A 17,922-nucleotide genomic window follows, 5' to 3' on the forward strand; every position below is an offset into this window, starting at 1 on the left:
TATCATTTTTGGGGTGCGTTATAACCCACAGTGATTTGCTTGCTATGAAGATGGATCACGCGTACAACATCCAGATGTTACATTTTTGTACATATGACTACAAGGGTCACGATAGCGCTGGGCAAATACATGTCTATACACATGTTGCTTGTGGCTTATCGTTTTATTGGCTCTCGTAATTGATATGAGAATTATTTCTACCTCTTGACGCAGGCCCACGCATCGTTTAGTCCAACCTCCCAGTGCGGTAGACAGACTCTTAAGGGCGATAATTATAAACCAGATCGGAACAAGTTTAAACAACAACTAACATGCGTATCAGTGATAGATAAGCTCAAATCGTTGGAGAAAACAATGATTGGTGAGTAGCATTTTATCTTTCATGCGTTTCTACTATAAATGAGGAACAACCCGGAATTGCGAACTCAGTTTGACCAGAAACTACAAGTGCGTAAGATGAATAAATTCGCTGCAGTGCTTGCCATAACGTTAGCCTCTCTGGCTGCCGTTTCGGCCCAGTGTCCACGGATTATCAACCGTGCCGGTTGGGGAGCTCGTGCGGCCAACACGCCCCAACTCCCGAATCGTCCGGCACCATGGGTCGTGATGCATCATACCGCTGGAGCTCACTGCACCACGGATGCCGCTTGTGCCCAACAGATGCGTAACATCCAAAATTGGCACATGAACGGCAACGGATGGTCCGATATTGGCTACAATTGGTGCATCGGTGAAAACGGTGCCGCCTACGAAGGTCGCGGCTGGGGTCGCCAGGGTGCCCACGCTCCAGGATACAATGATCGTTCCGTTGGTATGTGCGTAATGGGAACCTTCACGAATGTCATTCCAAATGCTGCCGCTCGTAACGCCGCTCAACAGCTGATTTCATGCGGTGTGTCTCTCGGACATATTAGTGGATCCTATTGGCTTATCGGTCATCGTCAAGCCACGGCCACAGCCTGCCCAGGAAACGCTTTCTTCAATGAAATTCGCAGCTGGCCTCGGTTCAATCCTAATGTTTAGGATTTTGTGAAAATAAAGTTCTAAACTGTTCAGTTGAACTTATAAATAAACTCAGTTATCCTTCTTTCATGTTGAACGACAAAAGGTTTTATTGATTCAGAACATTCAATGGGAATTACGGAAGCAAAGATTAATTAAAAGATTTAATTATATCTATTTTATAATAAAAATGAATTCACAAAAAAATCTAGCTTCTCTTTAAAACATTCAGTATTGTCATTACGATGGATATTCAAAAGCTAGTTTCGCAACTGGTCTTAACAATGTCTTATTTGCATTTCTCATCCTAGCCTGAAGAATTCATTCGTCACTTTCAGGAACAACCCCTGTAATTAGTCCTCTATCTGTTACGCTTAGCACCAGATTCATCATTTTCGATTTGCCTAGCATGATTGCAACAGCGTTATCACTATACGGATGCAATGCCTTTTGCAAAAACAAGTCGATGTGAGCGGTTTGCATGCAAGGATGGAGACACGAAGTGTAGTATCTTACTCCTCAGGCTTGTATACAACCAGCTACGATCTGTTTCCATGGAGCGTTTTAACGATGTCCAGAAAGCTGAAAACGACCACAGAGGCCATTTTTGAATCCAAAATGGTGACTTCCGGTTTCTGGAAAAGAACCAAATTTTGCCGAATATCATCCAATATGAGTATTTCCTGTATCGGGATAACGCCCAGAGACCGGAAACCAACTTCAGACGCCACTTTGAAATTCAAGATGGTGACTTCCGGTTTCCGGTAAACAGCCAAAATTGACCAAATGCCACCTCATATGAGTCGTTTCGTGATCGGGATGATATGCAGAGACCCAAAAACGACCAAAGAAGTAATTTTCAATTGAAAAATGGCGACTTTCAATCTCTGGAAGAGAACTAAAAATTATCGAATACCAATAAATATGAGTATTTCCGGATTCGGGATAATGCCCAGAGACCGGAAATCAATTTCACAACAGGTTACACTTCGTACGGAGGCTCAGTCTGTTAGATCAAGCAATTGCTTGAGGAGCCTATAGTAGGCAAGACTTCCGCTGATAATACGCCGCCGGATCTCTCGGCTGGTATCATTGTCCTCTGTAACCAGTGAGCCAAGATAGACAAACTCATCGACTACCTCGAACTCATCTCCGTCGATCGTAATGCCACTGCCTAGGCGTTGTAGGTCGGCTTCGGTTCCGCCTGCTAGCATATACTTCGTTTTCGACGTATTTATCTGCAACCCAATCCTCGCTGCTTCCCGTTTTAGTCTGGTGTACTGTTCTGCCACCGTCGCAGTTGTTCTGCCGACAATGTCCATATCATCAGCAAAGTAAACAAATTGATTGTATTTGTTGAAAATCGTACCCCGCGTGTTGATGTCCGCTCGATTCATTACACCCTGTAGCGCAATGTTGAATAACAGGTAGGAGAGACCATCACCCTGTCGAAGCCCCCTGCGGGATTCAAATGGACCCGACAATACAACCGAAATCCGCACACAGCACTGCGTACCATCAACCGTAGACTTTAGCAGTTTAATCAGCTTCCCCCGGAAAGCCGTCCATGACCTTCCATAGCTCTTTTTGGTTGATAGTGTCATACGCGGCTTTAAAGTCGTGGGTGGTGTATGGGGGTTCTGTATTCACGGAATTTCTGGAGGATCTGCCGTATGGTAAAGATTTGGTTCGTCGTAGACCGTCCTTCCACGAAGCCAGCCTGATAACTTCCCACAAATCTGTTGGCTAGGGGTGAGAGGCGGCGGAAAATGATTTGGGACAGCACTTTGTAGGCGGCATTCAGGACGGTGATCGCACGATAGTTCCCACAGTCCAATTTGTCGCTTTTTTATAGATAGGGCAGATAACCCCATCCTTCCACTCCTCCGGTAGCTGTTCTGTATACCAAATTCTTGCAATCAGCCGGTGAAACAGGTGACCAGCTTCTCCGGGCCCATCTTAATAAGCTCCGCTCCGAGGCCGTCCTTCTCACCCGATTTATTGTTTTTCAGCTGCTTGATGGCATCCTTAACTTCGCCTATCGTTGGGGCTGGCATGTCTTCTACATTTGTCGCACCGGCGGGATCGCTTTCTCCGCCGCCATGGTCTCCTGCCTGGGCACCATTCAGGTGTTCGTCGAAGTGCTGCTTCCACCTCTCGGTCACCTCACGATCGTCCGTCAGAATACTACCACCTTTATCCCAGCACATTTCTGCTCGCGGCACAAAGCCTCTGCGGGATGCGTGGAGTTTCTGGTAGAACTTTCGCGTTTTCTGAGAATGATGCAGCTGTTCCAGCTCTGCAAACTCCTCCTCCTCCAGACGGCGCTTCTTCTCCTGGAAAATTTGGGTTCACTGCATCTTCTTCTGTCGGTGTCGTCGTCGAACCACTCCTTTCGTTGGGTTCGTCCCACATGCCCGATGACGTTCTCCCCAACGCTGTTGATGGCTGTTTTAATTGTTCCAACAGTCCTCTAGAGGACCTTCCTCCAGCTGGTCCTTTTCCGGCAGCGTAGCTTCGAGCGAATGAAGTAGTTTTCGGTGACGTTAGGTTGCTTCAGTCACGCGAGATCTAACCGGAGCGGGCGTCGGTACCGAATGATGTTAAAAACGGAGAGTTTTGGGCGTGATCGATTTGTGTTTCCGTCTGATGTGGTGACCTCAGGAAGCAGGTGCTACGCACGGCCATGTTCTTGAAAGCGGCAAAGTCGATGAGTCTCAGGCATGGGCCTCGTTGGTCCGCTGGTGCGCGCTGAAACCTCCAATCAACGGTTTGTATTTCTCCTTCTGGCCGACCTGAGCGTTGAAATCCTCGATGACATGTTTTGGGCAGTGGTCGTACACACGCTCCAGCTGCGCGTAAAATTCGTCCTTGTCTACCAACTACTAACTAAGTTACGTCAAACGATACCGGCGCAGCCGAGCGGTTTACATGAGTTTACAGTTCACCTCCGATCCCAGTGGTATCGGGAGCCAACGGACAGGTTGCACAACAGGTTTACGGTTTAGTTACATGTGCATATGGACTACGATATTTTTTTTAATACTAATGAATTCGCCGCTCGTCTATCTTACAGCCCGATATTCAATGGTGTATCGTTCCCGTATATAAGACAATAAACAAACAAACTCAAAGATGACAAAACTCGAACATCGGCACATTTGGGCCGTTCCCAAACACCCATGCTGTCTAATGAACTCCTCGGACATCAATCTAGTGAACGTCTTTGACTTCTACGACAGCTCGAACATTCTTACAGGGAAAACGGCGCCAGGGGGAACTTCTGCCTTTACACGAAAACTTGCATTTGAACTCAACGTATCCAACACGCTTGCCAAATCTAAACCGCTTTGCTCTTGCAGAACAACCTTCCGAAAAAGGTGAGTAACCGGTCTTGCCGTAATTGAAAAGAGAAAACAACTGAAACGTCTCTAGACGGAGGGTAATTTGAGAAAAATGCTGCTTATAAGTTGCTTATGATGCTTATAAGTTGCTTATTTTCCAACGAATTGCCTTCGTTCTTGTAGCAGTCGATTATCTACGCATCTGCCCAAATTTAGAAAATTGTAATTTCAATATAAGAACTAGTGTACTATTGAAAATTGTCAAGCCTTGTTAAAACGCAGATTTTGACCTCTGATTGCTCGCTATCCTCAACACCTTATACCTAGTTAACCCGGAATGCACTCTTTGGCCTGTATGAGAACCTGCTACTCGAACCAATCTTTCGACTAGTGGATGGCCACTAGGATGATCCTAACTACGTAGCAGCAGCAGCTGCAGTAGATATCAGCAACGGTAGTGGTAGTAGCGTCAGTGAAACACACACACGATTTTGGGATAATGGAAATTAAAGCCTGTAGGTCTTTGAATTTCACTGTGTTATCAAAAAGAATAACCTATTTCCACAATCGGAGATAGCACAGAGATGCGATCAGTATCTTATCTGATAATAAATAAAACAACAAATTGTCCTTTTGAGGACAAATTAAATACCTAATTAAAGAGTTAATCTTTTCGGGTACCAGCAGCGGTAGCTGCAGCGGGCACTACTTTTAGTGAAAAATAACAGAAGGCTTGTGCGCAATGTCACTACCACAAGACTGACGTAGAACTACATAGGGCGATTCGTTACAACACTTGCATCGTTTCATTTGGGAGCGATCGCGAATTCTTTACATCATAGATGCTAAAATTATGATAGACTATCCCATATTATTGTTAAAAACTTTTTTTTTATTCTCGCCTATATTCTGTCGGTCTAGCTTCGCCACTGCACTGTGGTTCCCCCATAGATCATAAAGCCAAAAATCTAATTTCATTATTTTGGTATTTCTTCACCTCTCAGCATCCTTCGAAGTCTGAAGCTATCAATGGCATCAATTATTGTTTTGTATTACGAAAGAATTGTTAACTGTGAGGTTTAGAAGTGCGCGTAGTTTTCACTTTCAAACAGCTGGAAAAGTATGTTTTTGGGTTAGGTGCAATTTCACCCCTTTTAAGTGCATTTAAGTTTTCCAAATTGGTTTTTTGATATGGAGGTCCAAAAATACGGAATGTTGAGCCTTTTCTAGAGGTTTTGAGAATATTGTATTGTGTTGTTAACGACTAAGCCAATGGTAAAATAGAAATATTTTGATATAAACAGATATCACCAATATATTTTCATATGTCAATTCAACAATGTTCTGAAGCAAATTTACGTAAGCGCAATGTATCAAAATGTTCGGCATCGTTTATAAATCCAAAACACAATTTGGCTGACGAGACCTGCCGAGTGGTTTGTGAGAAGTGAATTTAAATCGGTCATTTTTGGGATGTCTTTTTCGTATTTGAATTGTTTTTGGATGTTTTCTTCTGCGGTAATATTTTGTAACAATACAGATTTCTAGGGTCATTGCTTAGATGTACATTTCCCAAAATGCATATCTTTCAAGTTTAAACTGGAAAATCTGGTAGGATTCATGAGAAGATACAAAATGTTTTACAATCTATAAACTCATCGCTCAGGGATTTGATTATCATAACTTGAAGCTGGATAAACAGTACCTAAGCTCGAATACATTACATTTGCACCCAGGCGTGATCCCAAAGTTTTCGCCTCAGAAACTCTCACGGTGTCGGCTAGGATTAAATCTAAACCAGTTCGATTGGTTGTGAGTGGATCACGCCACCCCACAACCATCGACACCTATGTCGGCGTTGAGATTCGAACACAGGCCACCAGCGTGATTGGCGAAGATGTTACCAGCTACGCTAGGCCCCCCGCCCGTTAAAAAACTTTATCCGACACTACTTTGGAAATAATCCCAAGTAAGGCGTCGTCACAAAATACGTAACGCATGAAGGTTGTTCAGCGTTTTAGGAGGGGAAGCCATATCGAACCTTACTTATTGTTACATAGGGGGGAGGGGGTCTCAAATCTAGATTTTTAGTACGATACAGAGAATATCACAGGGAACGGATGGTGTTCATTCACGTCGTCTGTGCTAGGAATGCTCGCATGTTGGTTTGCAATTGGTTCATTATTCGCGTAAATTTGTCATTGAAACTTTTTATCAATTTTACCGCTCAACAATGAAATTACGTAATTTGTGTACCACACCTAACACACGTTGGTATAGAATAGTTGACATTACGTATTCCATGACATCTCTATCACCAGAAAAGCGTAAAAATTGGTGGCTACTTAGAACAAGTACCGATACTAGGGTGTTTGTTCCAGTATTCATCTCATTAAGCCGATTTTCACGAAGAAAGCACGGATTGGACACCAAATTTTCACGAAATTATTTACAAATCAACAAAATACGCTTACATGAATGAAGCCGCGAAACGTCGTAGTAGGTTACCAAGGTATCAAATGTGGTTGTTTATGTGCAAAATTGGTAACCTAGGTATCCACTGCAGTTTTGTCGATTTATATCAATTATGTCGGAATAATTTATCGTTTTCGGTACGAGTTTTTCATATTAACCAAAACTGATTTATCAACTTTTGATTATTATCTTCAACGCAGTGTAAACAGATGAATATACATACAGTTGAAATTTAGGATTTGTAAAATAATATTTGCCAATTAAAGCTTGTTTTTGTAAATTTGAGGTGACAAATTTTAAAGCTTAAAGTACTCTTAGTGTAGTAAGTGATTTTGTTTAGTGATTAAAATAGAAAGTAGTCCGCTAATGATAAAAAAAAACTTTGGTTGGCTGCTGAACGAATCTCGTTGTGGCTGTATGGAGCTATGCGCGGACTTTGTTTTCTAAGGTTGGTGATTGAATGAAATTAGTTTTCGAGTGCAGATGTCCGACTATAATGTCGAATTTAGAGCTTTGAAGTAAATTTTGGAGAATTCTACTTTATGAGAAAACTAAAGTGAACTAAGAAGAATTCATTCCATGGATTAGTAGATTGGTTAAGTTAGAAAATATGCTTTTTTTTACTTTTTCCAATTATGTTTTCATGTTGTATAAATGGGCTGAGATGAATAATGGAACAGTTCTCCTATATGAAGTTTTACATAACTGCATGAAAGCAAGCCAACTTGATAGAATGTAGTGGCAAAATACATCTCGAGTCCTAATACGGCAATACGCAAATCTGTTGCTGTGGCAACTGTTAACCAGCGCATGCGCAAATGTGTTGTGTCTACGCAATGCAAGTAGATCGACAATCGTTTTTATCAGGGGCAGTATTAATTGATTATAAAATGATGACAAAAAGTAATATTCAATCTTTCAAAATAAGTTGTTTCTTTCGCTTGAATATGAAAACTGTTTTCGCATAGTTTCAACGTTATCTAGACATAAAATCTAACAAAACAAGAAAACGTTGTTAGATATACGATAACAAAATTTGAAGTGATATTGATTACACTGCAAGCGCTTTGTTTATTTAAATATTAATTTGATCAAGTAATTTAACGTTGAGTGTTGAATGCTACGACTTATGTCCTAAGGGAAAGCACATTACAGTACGTAGTGTTGTTATTAAATGGTGTAATGTCTTACGAAAAGACATATGGATAGTCATTGTTACTGTTGAACTCATGTTATTAAAAACATCTCCAAAACAAAACAAAAACGAGTTTTCGAAATGCGGTTGTATTACTGATGAAAAACAACTCCAAACACAATATAATAACACAAGTTTTCAATTGCGCTTGTAGTACACTTATATGACTACTTTCGTTGTAACTTGTTTTCCAACATATTTTGTGTGTTACTTGGGATGTGCCCCTCAATAGATTGAAAACAGCAACTGGGGTTGATTTTCGGCCTAAGAATATCACCAGGAAAAATACTCATATAAGCTGGTATTTGGCCATTTTTAGCAGTTTCCCTGGAACTGGAAATCAACATCTTGAATTTCAAAATGACCGTAAATGTATGCCGTTTGAATCTTTTCAGTGACGTCACATTATTTCCATAGAATTATTCTATCAGTGGATAAATGTTATTGTGTTGGTGCAATGCCAGTAATGAAACATGTAGTATTACGTCAACCTTGCAGTCGTTGCTTTGCGTTTAACCATTCAGTTATTTGAATATTGGGGTCCTGCATAACTATTGATTTGAGTGCCAATGGATTGTATGGTAAATATTTGACATTCGAATTTTGTTTAGCAGTAGGGTTGTAATACTTCGTCTCCTCGAAAAAAGTCCCCATGAAAGATTTTAGCTCAATCGGACTTCGGGACAGTTGGGGCCCAATGCGAATGAAGTTTCATTTGTGGGTTGGAAAAATGCACGAAAATTGTCGTTATGAAATTATCAAATTATCAAAATCGAACTTTTTTTTTAAACCAAATGTCTTATTCCTTTCAATAAAAAAAATAGTGAACAGTAGCAATTATTATATATTATTTATCCCTTGCTATTCGTATTAAAAGGAATAGTAAATTACAAATGTAAGTCTTCAATTTCTAACATTCTTTTCATGTAGGCACACGGTGTAATATTTGGGTATCCATCCGGACTCGAACCTTGAACTCTTAGGTTGTCAAGCAGCATTCATTCCACTCCTCCGTGGTCTCGCTGTCGATAATCTCTTAGTTTTGATAATAACTTTCTAATTTCATCGCATAAATTACCACGAGACATCGTACAGCATAAATCTAATTAGATTTCGTATTGCGAGTTAGTTTGTAAATTTATGCGGGAATGTTCGTTGTTTAAATTTCGGTTGAACTGTCATGGCCGCTCGATGAGCTGAGTCAATTGTTTGAACAAAATTAAGTGATTTTGCCGTTTTCAACAACAATTAAAGGTAAGTTTTCAACAAAGATATGAAGTAAAGTAGTGCATAATTGATCCGAGTTGTTCGCAGATGTTTTCCGTGGCTCATGTTTTTGAGAAGAAGCAACTCCGTGTAGCGACTACATTTATGTGTGATACGATGTAGTAATGTGGATGGTTTTCGATTTTCGCGCATAGTCGTCAATGTGTACATTAATTGCGAGTTTGCATTGGAGATGTTAATTGGTGTTTCAATCCGGATTCATTATCTATTTATCGCAAGAATTCCGCAAAACAACGTTATATACGATGAAATTGGTCATTTGAAGTAATGATCTATCGTAGTACTTTGTGCGATGTAAGCTGTGCAAACATTAGCGGCATCTAGTTATCATAAATTCAGTCGTTTACGGTGTTACAAAACGATGCCTTTTGCGACTAATTTTATATGCAATACAATGTGATATGGGAGTTTATTGCTTTATACGTATAATCATCACTTTGTGGAATTACTACGAGTTTGAACTGGCACGATATGTGTTTATCTGTATTGCTATACGAGTATGTCAATCACAAGAAGTTTGCAAAACAACATCATTTGCGATGAAACACATACGTTGTTCATACAGCTATACGATATTGATGCACCATAGAACTTTATACGAGGTGATCCGTGCAATCTTTTGCGACTTCTGGTTGTCTGTTTTTTTTTTAATCGACTTTCTGCCTTCGATCTAAATTTTTTTATGGAAACAACATGAAATCATACATTGGCATAAACATTTTTTTTATATTAAAACTCAATGCCAATACACAATTCTCCATACGTGCGAATAAAAAAAAAAACACCGTCTGGATTCAAGTTTTTTGCTTCATTAATTTTATTAAACAAAATTTACTGGAAATTTGAAAGCAATAATGGATTTTTCCGATTTTTCGTCCTGTCATTTTCCGTTTTTTTATTTCTAGGGTTTGAAAACTGTATGCTATTCTGTTTTTGTTAACTACTCATTTCCATTATCGTTGTTTCTCGCACAGAAAACAAGGTGTCTAGTATCAGCACTTTATTGTGACAAAGTAATGTCGGGAAAATAAATTGTTTCAGTCTATGCAACAGAAGCTTGCATCGATTTTTGTGATTATACCTTGCTCTGGAAAAGAGGCTATGGCACGATTGGGTTGGAGTTTTGCGTGGGGGCTTTTTTCGAGAAGACAAAACTTAAAAAGCATGTGCGTGGCACGGTAAGCGGTATCGCAAATGATAGTACCGTGGAATGGAGTGAAATTAATCAGTGGGGTGAAATTGATCACCTGAAAATTCGTGATAAAAAATACTAATCAAAAGATACTGATCTTACAACACTAGGTAATGTTAACGTGTCCTAAAATAGAACTTTTGCAAGTTTCACGTGCCTGTTAAAGATAACCCTTGCATGCCCAGTGCAGTTTTACATATTTAAAAAAAAACTCTTCTAACTCAGTTAAACCTCAACCAAATTTGATCAAACAAGCTTCAAAATAACAAAAAATAATGCTGAATTTACTTCAAGTAAACTCAATTAGGGGTAAATTACGATAAATTTGGAGAAGTGAGTATAGTTTGATAAAAGCTCAAAAAATATAATTTTCATGAACGGTTACTCCATACCCTTAATGTAATATTGATAATTTTGCAGGAAATTACAAAAAATTTAATTCCAGAGCTTGTTTTTGACCTTGTGCAACATGCAATCGGTCTAACGATGATTAAACGAGAGCAAATTCATTAGACTTCATCTAGTGAATCAAAATGAATAGAGTTTAACTTGAATTATTGTGGTTTTTGTTTTCAAACTAGCTGTGATTGATATTTTTCAGTTCAGAAGTCATCATTTATCTTGAATATATCGAATAATATTACATTTCCAATATAATGTATGGAGTTTAAAAGTGATCAATTTCATCCCTATTTATCTCATAGAATTCTCGAATTTATTTCATAAGTAAACGATAGAAACCTCACCATTAGCCATAGTGATTTCTTTGAGCACATATCAGTACTTGTTTTAAACATAGACCATTTCGGGAAAAATATACATGAAGCGAGTTAATTAGAAAATATTATTGAAATTGATCGATTTCACTCCGTTCCATGGTAATTGATTTAGGATACTCTCTCACTCTCTCTTTCTCAACCTGTTTCTCTCCTCAATACTCTCAAAATTCACATTTTATTTCCACTTAATTGTTTTTCGTCGCTTTTTTATGAATGAATGTTGAGAAAATTTTGAGACCAGTATGTCAGTGTTTTAGAATTATATTAGGATATTGCTCTTTGGGTCAGTTATATAGAAATACGTGACTGTTTGAATGCTTTAGAAAATAGCTAAAAATCACAAAAAATGTTTTTTCCTGTTTTTGGGAAACTGTATGACGCTAATAGCACAAAATCAAAGCTGTATACAAACTGTAATACATATTCAACTGAATAGTAATGAAACAGCTATTATAAAAATATCGACCCAAATTTATCAAACTTATTGGGTTGTTATATGATCATGCGCTTTCAATGTTAACAGCACTGTCATTACTTTGATAATTACGTGGTAATACATCAAATTTTGTGAAATTTTTTTTAATGACAATAAAAATATTATTATTTTTAATTGGTTTTAACTATTGTCTCTCCAGTATCAACGTTCGTGTTTCGTTTCTCAGACGTGTTCAATTTCCGGACTCTGGGCATTTATCTGATTCCGAAAATACCCATTCGGTAATTTTATGCTATTTTCCAGGAGTAGAAAGTTGCAACCATAGATTTCATAATTGTGTCTTAATGCCAATTTTAGGTCTCTTAGCATTATTCTGAAACTGGTGGTATTTTTTTCATTTGAGACAGTTTCACAGAAGCCGGGAGCCGACAGCCACTTTGAATTTCAAACCGGGTTCTAGATTTGTTTTCCGGCCTCAGGGCATCACCTCGATTCCGAAATATTCATTATGGGTGGCATTCGGCCATTCAAGCCGTATTTTAGAAACCGGTACATGAACATCAAAATGGCGTCTGGGTTCGATTTCCCACTTCCGATGATATGGATGGAATTAGGTCTAGCCGAAATCTGCGTTCACGAAGTTTACAACATTAGTATAGTTAATTGAATGACATACTTCTATATGCCTAAAATTATCCGATATACAATAATCTGGAGCAAAATTATATGTTCGCAGTTTGTGCCACTATGCAGTGGGACTGTAATGCGGGTACTTTCAATATAAGACAAACACAACTTGGTATTTTTTCCATGTTTTTCCATACAAAAGTATCAATTTTAGATTTTTTTCGGAAAATATGATATCAATTAAGTCGATTCCCGATGATAACTCAAAAGTGACAAAAATCATTATGGGACAGTTATGCGGGTACCGGCAGCATAGAGGGCTCTATTGGAAATTGAAAATATTTCTACAGCCAAAACAGGTTGAATGATTGACATAGTGTCTTCGGCAAAGTTGTAGATATAAATCATATCCTTAAAAAAAATGTTCTACGAAAAAGATAATTCAAAAAAAAATCCCAAAAATATCATAACTTTTTTTCCCGGATTTATCCATGATCGGACCGATTGCATTGTTTAGGTAATCTTTTGTACTTTTTTCATAAATTAAATTTTTTTTGAGTGTATATTTTTGTCGGAAAGATGAAATTATTATCTACAACTTTTCCGAAGACGTCACACCGATCAAACAAACCGTTTTGGCCCTTAAAATGTTTGTAATCATCAATACCTTCCCAAAATAACTTTTTTCAATAGCTTCTCAAAAATGAGTCGTATTTCAACCAATAGCACAAAATGGCATCTTTTGCCTATAGAAACGTCTATGCAAAGTTTCAGACAAATCAAAAATGGTTGATTAAATTGGTTGCCCGTGTTTTGTGGAAATGCTCTGCAGATATTGGTGACGCACAATATCTGCAGAGCAATTGTATCATCCATATTAAAAACGACGTGCCACCAGCTACCAGAAACAACCACCGCTTCTCCCGGTTTTGGCGAAATCTCAATCTGCAATTTTCGAAAATAAGGGACTATAATGACACAGCCACAACCAGAACCCTTACCGGTTTGCAATCTAAACTAAAGAACAAAAACAGAGCAAACGAACGCTTGTGTTAAATGGGGATACATTTTAACCACTGTTCTCTTGGATTCACTCTTGCTTGGATCAGTTTTGACGTTTCGTCTTGATAACGCTTGCTGTTTGTTTCTCGTTTTCGCTTTGACAAAGATCAGTGAAGATCAGTTAGTTGGATTCGTCGTTGAAGATCATTTGTTTGGATTCGAAAGATGCGCGCGAAATATTTAAACTGAGTATAACAACACGTTACTAGGATGAAAATCTAGTGTATCTGAAAGAGTGCTGCGATAGTTGGAAGTGAAAATTGAAAATTATTGGCTGCAGTGTTCGAATTTTGCTGGGGAAAATGACTTTTATCAGCACTGATGAAAATGCCAATGTTTTTTTTTTTTTTTTTTTTTAACAAAATTAGCAACATTTTTTGACGTTTTGTCAGCTCAGAGAATGATACCCTTATTTTTTCAATTTTGTCCATACGGAGGTAACTAATCCATACCGAGATACCTCCGTATGAACAAAATTAAAAAAAAAAAAATAAAGGAACCTATCTCTTTTCTCTTTTTTTTTTCTTTTCAGAATTCAAGCTTTGAAAAAACGTCGAAGAATGTTGATAACTTTGTTGAAAAAAAACCCTGACATTTGCATAGACTAGTGACATAACATTTATTTTCGAAAAAAAAACGATTTTTTTCTATCTTTATTTTTTCCAAATAATGTACAGTGCCGTAAATATAAATGTTTTTCGTACTTTTTGAAGATAAAACAAAAATCGTTTTATTTCTGTACATCATTGAAGAAATAAACATGAACAAACGCCGAAAAACTTATCAAATCAACAAAATCAATTTTTTCCACCCACGCCAAAGTTTATAATAGATTGCAAGAAACTAGTGAAACCGCCTGCTAGTACTAATCCCCATCTTTCGAGTGAAGACTGTTGTTTTTGCAGCTTTTCGAGAATTTTAAGTTAAAAATTGCATTTTTTAACTAAAATGTCCTAAACAGAGCCTGACAAAGTCATTTTCAATTGACAATTATCAGGTTATAGTGACGCTTTGACCCGTTGCCTTCAATTGAAAAGCTTTGGCGTCATTCTCAAGCTCTTCGTGAGTCACATGAAACTACTCGGAAGCTCTTGCTTTGATTTTGACAACTGAAGGGCTAGAAACTGATACAAATGCGTTTCAATTGAAACAAAATATTATCACCGTCACTCTCATATGACGATTCTCAATCGAAAATGACACTGAGCGTTAACGGAGACAGGTAGCTTCCATACAGTACTTCGCACAAATATATGGACGAGGGAGAAAAGTAAACCGTGACGGTATGAAACGGAGAACACTAAAACCAGTTTCTCAATCCGAAGTGGTTACGCAGCACCAGTGATCAACTCCGAATAAAATCCGAAAAAAATCCGAAATATTGATCAGAATTTGCGTGACGTAATCATTGGATGCCATTGCCGTTTCAAATGCGGCTTGCGGTATCAGAAAACTATCATCAAACGACGCGATGCTGTGCTAGTTTCAATTGAGACGCTAAAGGAAATGAAAGAGTCTCTCTCTCCGTCAATTGAAATAGTCATCAGTTTCATTTGAAACGTTCCGATGAACAACAGACGGGAAAATAAGAAAGAAGTGATTCGATGACAGCAGCCGGAAAGAATCAAGTGAAAATGAAACTGTTCGAATCGAAATGACAGCGGGGAATTATCAGTTTCATTGTTTTGTTTCGAAAATGTTTTGCCCTGGTCCCAAACCCTATGGAAAAGTTGAAATTTGCCTAATGATCGGCAGAATGATGTATTTTTTAAATATTAAAAGATATCTATATCATAGTAGGGTTTTAAATTCACATCAGAAAAAGTTATTTGGTATTTTTCGATTTTTAGAAACTTCCAGAATGTCTATGTATAAACGAATCTGTATGTGGTCGATTTTCAAGAGATAGAACCAAAGTGTCTTCAGCAAATTTTTTCTACATAAGATTATCTGCAACTTTGCTGAAGGCTTTGTTTTGATTTGATAAGTAAAAAAAAATATCTCGATTTAAGGTAAATTAATCAAAAATTTGTTTGCTTCAGAAGATGCCCCTTAAGATCTACATAAACTTTGTCGGATACACTCTAGCATTTGAATGGCATTTTTATACTCAAATCATGTTTTTCGCGTTTTAAACCACTGTGTACCCGTTCAAACTCAAGAGACGACGACTGAGTGTAGGAATAAGTTTTAAAACGTGTAAGTGTTGTCCTGAGTAATCCGATATTTTCGTTACATTTCCCCGCTCAAAAAATTTTATTTCATTAAAATATTCACCAAGGAGACGACAGACAAGGCAGTTTTATATGTATTTTTATCTACTATTTTCTCAATCGCACTCATTTTTGTATAAAGCTTGCATGATACACAACTTTAACGACGTTAAAAAATCAGCTGAAACATAAATGCTTTGTTTAACAGGTTACTGCTCTATAGTTAACCAATATACATTAAAAAATTAAAAGATTTACTTTGTAATGCACAAATGTGAACAAGTTTGGTACAAACATCTCTGCGACTTTATCGCAGAATAATGTCTAACCAACCTTTGATAGCTGTAACCTCAAAATTTACCTTTTGTTAGTCTGAATTTTGATAGTTCGAACATTTTTCCCTACCAATAACCTTATTTTTAAATTCATTTTCAAAAACAATCAGCACCAGACGGAAATCCCATGATTTTTTTTTCATTTCTGATATTTCGACGGCAAAAATAAAAACAAAACATTCAAATACACTCCTTACAGTTGTTATGATTTCTTCATTAGTGCCTAGAGCTTGTAGCAATAAATACAGTTTATGGTTTATTTTAATTATTTTCAATGATTTAAAAAATTATTTGCGCAAAAGCTAATGATGAAGATTATGAACTTTGTGACTATTCGACGATCAATGGACTAAAACATTTCTTCAATAGTTCGGTCATAATGGACACTGTCTAGGTCCTTGATTCAATCAGAGTGGATCAAGCACATTTAATTAATTACAAACCTGTCTTTGTTGAACACGCATCACTCCTTTTTTTCAATCGACACATCACATGATACAGGTCAAGAGTAACTCTAACTTAAAACATCAAAATTGCGCAAAAATATCAAAAACTTCGAAATTCACAGAGTAATAAAATTCAAACTCGTTTTTCTCGAAATTATCAAAATGTCACTTGCTCCGGTCTGACTTAACGCCGACTATTTGTTCATGCATCTGCGAAAAGCCATCGAATGGACGAATTCTAGGGAGCGGTAGTAAACGTGCGTTGTAATCAGTTCACAAATTTAGCTTCCCGGATACAAATTATCATGAAACGCAAAATAAACGGATTTGACTATTTGGTAGTCCCATAATTTAAATTGGTATCTCATGTCAGTTCACCAATGAACCACACCATCTGCGATTCAGATAAGCAGTCCACGCGCCATGTGTTTTACACTTTTTTTGTATATTTCAATGTAACTTGAATGTATGAGAGCAGATCATCCATCTCTAAGATAAATATAGGCATTTTTTCCTTGGAAATATGTTGATTGATACGAGAAGGCCGCTATCGATGTTGGCGTAGCCCTATAAATATGAACTTTTCGACAAATGGAAGCAGTACGATTTCAAAGTGCGAAAGATGAACAAACTAGCTACAGTTCTTGCCATAACCTTGGCTTCGTTGGCCGTCGTGTCGGCCCAGTGTCCACGGATTATCAACCGTGCCGGTTGGGGAGCTCGTGCGGCCAACACGCCCCAACTCCCGAATCGTCCGGCACCATGGGTCGTGATGCATCATACCGCTGGAGCTCACTGCACCACGGATGCCGCTTGTGCCCAACAGATGCGTAACATCCAAAATTGGCACATGAACGGCAACGGATGGTCCGATATTGGCTACAATTGGTGCATCGGTGAAAACGGTGCCGCCTACGAAGGTCGCGGCTGGGGTCGCCAGGGTGCCCACGCTCCAGGATACAATGATCGTTCCGTTGGTATGTGCGTAATGGGAACCTTCACGAATGTCATTCCAAATGCTGCCGCTCGTAACGCCGCTCAACAGTTGATTTCGTGCGGTGTATCACTCGGACATATTAGTGGATCCTATTGGCTTATCGGACATCGTCAAGCCACGGCCACAGCCTGTCCAGGAAACGCTTTCTTCAATGAAATTCGCACCTGGCCAAGATTCAATCCTAACCCCTAAGCAATGCTTGTTAACAGACAGTGTGAAATAAACCGGGGTTTTAAACCTAACTAACCTGTATTTGACAATTAACTGATAATGAAGCAATTATTCACAGTAATGAAAATATCTTGCCGCGAAACATTGTTAAAACAATTGAAATATTCTTTAATTCCGTAAAATTTTACCACCTAACGCAGTTTAAATCTCCATCAGGCTTTATCATCTTCGAGCGTCTTCTCCATGCACTCCTGTAAACCTTATGGAAGCCCTCAATTCTCTCCAATCCAATTCGTCTTCACAGGCAAGTATGCATGCAAATTGAGCGATTCCTTTCCGATAACATCTATCACTTCCAGCT

At 38.3% G+C, this 17,922-nt stretch overlaps 2 protein-coding genes across 2 annotated transcripts; both read left to right on the forward strand.

Annotated features, from left to right (window-relative positions):
- Positions 1-444: 444 nt before the first annotated feature.
- LOC129733921 (peptidoglycan-recognition protein SC2-like) lies at positions 445-1,156 on the forward strand. Its single transcript, XM_055695541.1, has one exon. It carries the CDS (start codon positions 457-459, stop codon positions 1,021-1,023), a length of 567 nt encoding a protein of 188 aa, XP_055551516.1. The 5' UTR covers positions 445-456; the 3' UTR covers positions 1,024-1,156.
- A 15,857-nt stretch (positions 1,157-17,013) lies between these two features.
- On the forward strand, positions 17,014-17,627 carry LOC129734070 (peptidoglycan-recognition protein SC2-like). The gene has a single exon (XM_055695790.1). The coding sequence runs from the start codon at positions 17,016-17,018 to the stop codon at positions 17,580-17,582; it is 567 nt and encodes a 188-aa protein (XP_055551765.1). The 5' UTR covers positions 17,014-17,015; the 3' UTR covers positions 17,583-17,627.
- The last annotated feature ends 295 nt before the right edge of the window (positions 17,628-17,922 follow it).

This window comes from Wyeomyia smithii, chromosome 1 (assembly GCF_029784165.1).
Source record: "Wyeomyia smithii strain HCP4-BCI-WySm-NY-G18 chromosome 1, ASM2978416v1, whole genome shotgun sequence".
NCBI classification, from domain to species: Eukaryota; Metazoa; Arthropoda; class Insecta; order Diptera; family Culicidae; genus Wyeomyia; species Wyeomyia smithii.

Coding starts and splice junctions, on each gene's coding strand:
- LOC129733921 (XM_055695541.1), top strand. CDS start 457: ATGAATAAATTCGCTGCAGTGCTTGCCATAACGTTAGCCTCTCTGGCT.
- LOC129734070 (XM_055695790.1), top strand. CDS start 17,016: ATGAACAAACTAGCTACAGTTCTTGCCATAACCTTGGCTTCGTTGGCC.